We start from the raw sequence: 8,448 nt of genomic DNA on the forward strand, positions 1-8,448 counted from the left end.
TTAGTCCTCTATTTGTTGATTGTTTAGTACACCACTTGAGTATTTGTTCCATTAGACACCTTCTCAAGCCCCTTGTGAGTTACGGCAGCCAAGACAATACTGTTCAGGAGTCTTCTCTACATACATGCAGCCCGGGGATTTGGTGGGATGCACTAAATGTGGGGCAGCCACCACCCCTTCAATCATGTTAGGGCCAACCCCTCTCTGTAGTTTTCTCTCAGCAGTTGGACCTCCTCTGGCAATGTGCCGTTGATGTGGCCTTACTATCTGAGCGGATGGCATCTTCGGCTTGGCAATGGACTCCTCGGCCATGGATATGGCATGTAGCACAGGTCCTTACTTGAATTCTTGTACCCCACAGACATATATTAAGATAACAAACATAACTTTTGTTTGATTGTAAAAGGCAAAGGCTTTATCACAGTTCATGTCTTTTGATATGTAAATAATTTTCTATGTGAATTATAGTATCTTATGGTTTCCCAAAAAAAAAAAAAAAACCCTTAAGAATAGTGTTTTATAATAAATCAACAATTTATACTATTTATTATTTTAGGGATTGTTGTTGTTGGGATTATTTTTGTCCATCTTTATTTTGGGGAGTTGTGCTAGGACCACCAAAATGGCACAACTTTATGCCATAACTCGCCATGTGGCGAGTTGTGACTGGTGAAGGAGTGTCTGTGGGCCATGCGAGGACACACCTTCACAATTACAACTTGCCATGTGGCGAGTTATGGCACAAGGTTGTGCCATTTTCAATGGTCTCAACATTTTCCTATTTTGGGGACAATGAACCTATTTTGCCATTTAGTATAAGACCTATTGATCATAGGATAACCTAGTTGGCGATTCAGAATTGTCAATACTAGGGTGTACTGAAAACTCAAACAACAGTTTTCTGAAAATGATGGATTGAAAAGATAGGGGTTAGAGTTACTATGAGGTTTTGAAGAAAAGTGGGTGGGATGGGATTGTAGAGATTGCGGAGACAAATTCATTAAGGAGAATTAGATCCACCTGCTATCTTGTATGTGTGTGTGTGTGTGTGTTTTATTTTGGTTGAGTACTATTATACACTTAGTCTTAATTACAGAAATGGTTGTTGCCTAATTGAGTTTCACTGGTATTTCATGCCCTCCTCAGCTGCGAATTCTCCACCCTCGTCTAGAATCAATGGCCTGAAAACCCTTTAGCACTCAAGAGATCTAGTGGTCTTTTATTATAATGAACCATATTTACATTGAATGAACCATATTTACAAATAATGAACCATATTTACTTATCATTCTTATAACAACCCACATATAAAGTGGAGAAATTAATTTAAAAGAATAAGAGTTTTATAATTTAATAACATTGAATGTTCTATTAAGAGGAGAATCAACCTAGTAAGTAGTAACCTTGGTAAAGAAATTAATTTAAAAGAATAAGAGTTTTATAATTTAATTACATTGAATGTTTTATTTCAGGAGGAGAATCAACCTAGCACGTAGTAACCTACCAAGTCAACTCTAAGCTCGTGAACGCTGGTGGTGGTGCTTCTTACAACAACAGATTTTTGTTTAGGTCACCATTGCATTTTTTTTTTTTTTAAGAAACAAAAAGTCACCATTGCATTTTAGATGGCGTGCGTGGGCAGATCATCCTAAAATAATAAAATATGCATGTAAACCTGCCCGGTGCACCTATCTCATCAATCATTTCCTCCAACTTATGATTGACATTTTTAATAATATTACATTATTACCCTTCTCATGATATTCTGCTCCTTAATATTCTCATGGTTGTTTGGTGATTGTAAATCTGCACCCTTTTCATGATGTCAGAATTATAATAAAAAATTTGTGATAATTAGTGGTCTTAAAACTACTCCGACTATATCAATGTATTAAATGTGACCCAAGAATTGCAATTTGCAAACTCATCCATCGTTCTCTTTCTTTCACTCAAAGTCTCACCCACCACATTTTTTTCCTAACAATGGATTCAAGTGACAATGAAACAACCCACGAATTCCCACCATACTTCAAAGTCTACAAAGATGGTCGCGTTGAAAGGTACATGGCCCCAGACACCGGAGGTAACCACCTTGCACCCGCAGGCCTAGACTCCAAAACCGGGGTCCAAACCAAAGACGTCGTCGTCTTGCCCGAATCAGGTGTATCAGCTAGACTCTTCATCCCCAAAATCAACGGCCCAGATCAAAAGTTCCCTCTAGTTTTTCACTACCACGGTGGGGGCTTCTGCCTTGGATCACCTTTCATGAAACCCTTTCACAACTTTCTTGTTTCCTTAGCCTCCGAAGCCAACGCGGTCGTTATTTCCGTTGACTATAGGCTAGCCCCAGAGCATGCTCTACCAGTTGCACATGAAGATTCTTGGGCTGCGATGCAGTGGATTTCAGCCCACTCAAATGGGCAAGGACCCGAACCTTGGTTGAACCAGTATGCGGATTTCGGGCGGGTTTTTGTGGCGGGTGAGAGTGCTGGGGCTAATATAGCCCATTACGTTGCAGTCCAAGCTGGCGCTACAGGATTGGCTGGTCCTAATGTTATTGGGTCAATCATATTGCACCCATATTTTGGGGGCAAAGAGCCTGATAAAATGACTCATTATATATACCCAACTAGTGCCGGGTTCAAAGATCCGATACTGTACCCGGAAACGGATCCGAATTTGTCAAAGATGGCAGGTAAGAAAGTGCTGGTTTGTGTGGCGGAGAAAGATCGGCTTAAAGAGAGAGGTTTGGATTATTGTGAAACATTGAGAAAGAGTGGTTGGAATGGTAGTGTGGGATATTTTGAGAGTGAGGGAGAGGGACACGGGTTTTTTTTGTTGAATCCAAGTAGCGACAAGGTGGGGCCACTGATCAAAGCCATGGTTGATTTCATAAATCAGAACTAAGGTAATGTTGTTGGTTTGTCATTTTATGAAGACTTTTAGTTGTAACTGGACTCTGGTGGTGCGCTATGAATTTCCTTGATATTTAGTGATATGAAATAAATGTGTTAGCTTTTCGTTTGAATTTTTTGTTTTGTTTCTTCCTTTTTTTTGTGCGGGTGTAATTTCAGAAATTGATTGTGTAAAAAAAAAAAAATTGTATGAGGGGTGTACCGCAGGTTTGGTCGGTTTTTATTTGGCGTAGTGAGTTGGTAATAGGTCAGTAAATTCACAAATTTGCTTAATCCGACCAAAATTATGAAACTCGAACAGTACAATTCCACCTAGATAATCGTGAACCGTTCAGCTGTGAACAGTTCTCACCGTATAGATCAGTGTTAAAAAAAAAAAAAAATCGAATACTAAAATTATACTTGGCTTGGCTTAGAGTTTCAGTACCTTAGAGCTTTTTTATCAGCTCTCTTATAAAAAATGCAATTTTAATACACTAAAAATTTATTTTATTATTTTACCACGTCATTTTATAATTCACCATTTATCAGATGTTCTATTTTTTCATTCTAAACATTAAAATAATATATGCAATACATTAAAATAATATATTTGTAACACAAAACTCTGCCAATATACCAAACACAAACAGTGACAGTGGCCACCACCCAACGACCAACAACCACCGCCACAACCAGTAGCCACCAACCAACAACCACCGCATCCTCCACGACCCAAAACACAACTCAAAACAAACCAAATAAATTCCAATCAAATACCCACAACAAATCCACAGCCACAACCACCACAAATTTGATTAAAAACAAATAAAAAATAAGTAAGAAAGGTAGAGAGATCCGGCAATGGTGGATTTCTTTGTCGGCGGTGGTAGCTTTAGATTGGCGGTAGTGGCTAAGATCGGCTTCGCGCCGTGGCTGAGATGCACATCAGACGAGCGGTGCTGCAGCTTCAAGCCGTAGTGGAGATGGGTTCAGATCAAGGCAGCATGGCAGCTTCAGACCAAGGTGGCAATGGCGGCTTTAGACTGGCGACGATGGCGTTTTCAGATTGGTGGTGATGGAGTCTTCAAGCGAGAAGCAATGGCGGCGGCTTGATCAGTGAGGGCGGCGGCTTGATTGGTGAGGGCAGCTTGATCGGTGAGGCCGCCGTACCGGTGATTTTAGGGTGAGGGAGAGTGATTTGAAGAAGAAAGAGAGAGAAAATGGGCTGAGAGAGACAAATCAGTGAGAGGAGAGAGAAAATGTTGAATTAAATATTGAGAGGAGAGAGAAAAAGTTGAATAAAAAATTAATATTTTAGTTTGGCATTTGTGTCCGTACCGTCTCGTATTTGAGACGGTACTATAGCATGTTTTATAATTTTAGAACATATAGAACACCTGATGAATCTTGAGCAGTAGTGTTTGGTGTGCCAAATGCCAAATATTTGGCATTTGGCACACCTGATGAGAATGCTCTTATGGTCATTGTTGAAACTTCAAGTACTTCTTTCTCTCTCAATTGTTGTTTTTGTTGTTTCTTCTTCTTCTTCTCTCTCTGCTTTCTGTTGTTTCTTACTTTCTTCGAATTTTTCTTCTCTCTGGTTTGCTCAATGTTCTACCGTTAGCCGGTTAATATTTTCTTCAGTTTTGATTTACTGAGAACCAGTTAACATTTTCTTTGACTTTGATTTTGTACTAATTAGATTTCAAATGAGTGGTGACCAATGCTCCCAGGTTCCAGACGCCTTCCACTCTTCTAGTATTTGTATTTATTTAATTTTAAAAATTCATGAGAAATGTGGAATTGTAGAAGTTTTATTGGGCTCACAATAATTTTTTTTTTTTTTTTTTTTGAGCAGAGGGCTCACAATAGAGTTGAGTGGGCGAACAAACCAATGTCCGCCACTGTTGAAGCTTCAATTTTTTTCCCAGGAAAATACTTGACCATTTGTTGTTTCCCTCATCCTTTTTATTGGGTCTAAAAAAACAATTTGGGTGAAAATGTTAAATAAAGGCTACATTTGTTTTGGGTGAAAAGCATTTTCAGAAATGCTTTTTTGTAATTACGGGTGTTTGGTTGCGGACGAAAAGTCAATTTTCTGAAAATTGATTTCAGTTGACCAGTGGTCAAAGGTGAAAACCAATTCCCTTTCTATTTTCACTTTAAATCCTATTTTCCGGAAAACTGAGAAATAGAGAGCATGAAGAGAGAGAGAGAAAGAGAAAGCCCAGCGCCCATCGCCGATCCAAGCCTAGCGCCCATTGTCGGCAGCCACGAACCCACGAACCGCCGATCCAAGCCCAGAGCCCATTGCCGACGACCACGAACCCACGAACCCAATCCCCATCGCCTCACCGCAACGAGTAGACCCAGTCACACCTTCGATCGAACCGCACCGCACCGTCGATCGTCGATCTCCTTCGAACCCAGAACCCAACGCTCTTCGCATCGGCGAGTCACACTGCGCCGCGCCGTCGATCGTCGATCATCGTCGACCCAGACCCATCACTTCCTCTTCCTCGATCTCTCAGGGTTTTTTTTTTTTTTTTATAAGTTTGATTGTTGTTGTTGTTGTTGTTTTTTTATTTTTTTTATTTTTTTATGAACTGATTGTTGTTGTTGTCGAAATTTGCTATTGTTGTTGTTGTTGTTGCCAGAATTTGCTGTTGGAATTTGTTGTTGAATTGGCTGTGATGTTGAAATTTTTTATAATAAAATTTGTTTGGATGCTGAGAAAATGTGAAAAAATTGTAGGAAAATAGCATTTTCCTAATAGAACCAAACATATGAAAATATTTTCCATAATAATTTTCATAATACAACCAAACACTTGAAAATATTTTCTTTTTCCGGAAAATAGCATTTTCGGAAAATAGGTATTTTCTGGAAAATATTTTACGGAAACCAAACGGACCCAAAGTAACGTAGGAGTTTATTTGGGTTCTGTTTATTTTGTTAAAATTGAAATTTTTTTATTAAAAGTAAAGTTAATAAAGGTAAAAATTAGCTGAAATAATATAGCGAGATTTATGAATAGTACAGAGAGATTTATAAATAGTACCAAAAAATACAGCGGAACTCATGAATAGTAGCAAAAATAAGCTGACTTTTTAATTTGAAGCCAAATGCACACTAAGAGTCTGTTTGGATTTGCTTATTTTGCTGAAACTGAAAACTTTTTACTGAAAGTACTGTAAATAAAAGTAAATATTAGTTAAACTAGTATAATGAGACTCATGAATAGTACTAAAAAGTGCAACGTGACTCATAAATAATAGTAAAAATAAACTAAATAGTAAAATAAATTGACAAAAAATAATCTAGTCAAACAAACACTAAGTACAATACCTTAGTTCTCCTCGAAAAATTAAGCCACCTATTAAATTTAAAAAAAAAAACAAAAAGAAGCAAATGGCGTTAAAAATACTCTTTCTTTTTTCTCCTCTAACCCATGACAAACCCAATAATTTACGCTTCAGATCTCTCAAACTTCTCACCCTCAATCTCAGAAGCATACATGGCTTTAGATCTCTCAGAAAAATCTCATAAGAACCCAATGGCTTCAGATGGGATTTGGAGCTTTATACAAAGAAACGACATTGTGTGATTGCTCATTCCCTTTAAGCTATGTTGCACGGACACGACACGGACACGAACACGGAGATACAGCAATTTTTGAAAAATAAGGACACGACATGGCGGGGACACGGCGGTTACCGGGGGTTAAATAATTAATTAAATTTTATATTTAGGCATATTTTTTTAAATATTTTTAGACATAAAATACGTTTATGTCTAAAATTTAAATTATATAAAAACTACAAATAAGTAAACAACACCCAAAGTAGTACAATAATACACATAATGTTTAGAGTACAAACCATAAAAGGATAACAAGTTTAACATCAAACTAAAAACACAAAAGCATAGCAAGTTCAACATCAAACTAGAAACACTAAATGATAACAAGTTCAACGTCAAACTAAAAACATAAAAGGATAACAAGTTTTAAACTTTCAAGATTATCGTAGAACAACAAAATCATCATCATCAACATAATTATCATCCTCAGCAATACTTGTCTCCATCTCTGGCTCATCTAGTGTGAGATAAGCAATCTCAAGCAACCCAGGTCCTCCAAATGGTCCATCCCAATTATCTCCACCAATGTCCCACTTCTTAGATTCTCCTATAGTGTACTTGGGCCTCCTCCTTGAAAGAAGTCAAAGATTAGAATGAACAAACACTAAATCTTCAGCACGTTTAGGAGTAATTCTATTCCTCCTCATACAATGGATGAAGCCATATGTACTCCAATTCCTCTCAGCACATGATGATGAGTAAGGTTGTCCAAGAAGCTTTAGAGCTAAAGTTTGAAGCACAGGTAAATTGGACCCATAAGTTGACCACCAAAGCAATGGATCATAGGTCCACCTATCATCCATGTTATCATCATCATAAGCCTTAACTCCTGAAAACAAACCAAACTCCACATTAACATTCTTCCTATCATCAGGATCAGGAAAGAACCTTTTGAGGCACTTGTTTCTCTCCGCAGAAATTTCAGCATCCTTATGTGGCGCAACACGGCCTCTAACTTCCTCAATCCATTGATTATTATAATACCTAGTTAAAAGCAAATAAATAAGTACAACTAATGAGTTTAGTTTATTTGTTTGGAAATGCCTAAAGAATATAAACGAAAAGATTAAAGAGATAGAAAAATTACTTCAAATTCAAGGAGTGTGCTAGGCAATGAAGTGGTGTGCAATTTTTAGTCCACCGTTCAATGAGTATATTGTGTACCACATCATAGAATGGAGACTCCTCATAGTCTTCCTTGCCTTCATGCCGGTATATTTCTTTCTTCACATTTTCTATCATGGAATCCCACATTTCATACACCTTATGGAGAATAGGTGCATCCGTGTCAGCTGCTCGAAGCATCTCATAAATAGGTCATGTGAATCTCAGAATATATGCAACTTTGTCCTACCACAAATCATTCAAAACATAATCCCTCACAGTTTGAGCTTTTCCCACATCATCTTCTCTATATGACATCAATTCCTCACTAATGACCATATTTTGAAGATTTTGTTTTACTTGATACAATCTTTTAAGCATGATGATTATTGAAGCAAATCATGTTTCAGCAACAGCAAGTAACTTCAAAGGGGAATATGAATTAAAAATTGCTAATCTTATAGAATGATTTGTGATGAAAATACAAATGAAAGTTGCCTCATCTGAAACTTGTGCAATCTAGTTACATTCATTATATGCAACCTCATTCTGCAAAGAGTTCTTAGGTGCACATATATTCCTCAAGGTCAAATTGAGGGTATGCACAACACAAGGTGACCAAAAAATATGAGGATATTCAGCTTCAACAATAGATCCTGCAGCCTTCATAACAGATGCATTATCAGTAATAAATTGGACAACATGTTCATGCCCAACCTCTTCAATGACCTTTAGAAACAAGTCAGCAATGAAATGCTTGTCTTTGTACTCTTTGGTACCATCAATGGATTTGATAAAAAGTGGC

General features: G+C 37.6%; 1 protein-coding gene across 1 annotated transcript; it reads left to right on the forward strand.

Moving 5' to 3' along the window:
* The first annotated feature begins 1,879 nt into the window (after positions 1-1,879).
* LOC111998135 (probable carboxylesterase 4, mitochondrial) lies at positions 1,880-3,028 on the forward strand. Its single transcript, XM_024030238.2, has one exon. The coding sequence runs from the start codon at positions 1,984-1,986 to the stop codon at positions 2,905-2,907; it is 924 nt and encodes a 307-aa protein (XP_023886006.1). The 5' UTR covers positions 1,880-1,983; the 3' UTR covers positions 2,908-3,028.
* Positions 3,029-8,448: the final 5,420 nt, after the last annotated feature.

Source organism: Quercus suber, unplaced genomic scaffold (genome assembly GCF_002906115.3).
Source record: "Quercus suber isolate HL8 unplaced genomic scaffold, Cork oak 2.0 scaffold_52, whole genome shotgun sequence".
In the NCBI taxonomy this organism is placed as follows: Eukaryota; Viridiplantae; Streptophyta; class Magnoliopsida; order Fagales; family Fagaceae; genus Quercus; species Quercus suber.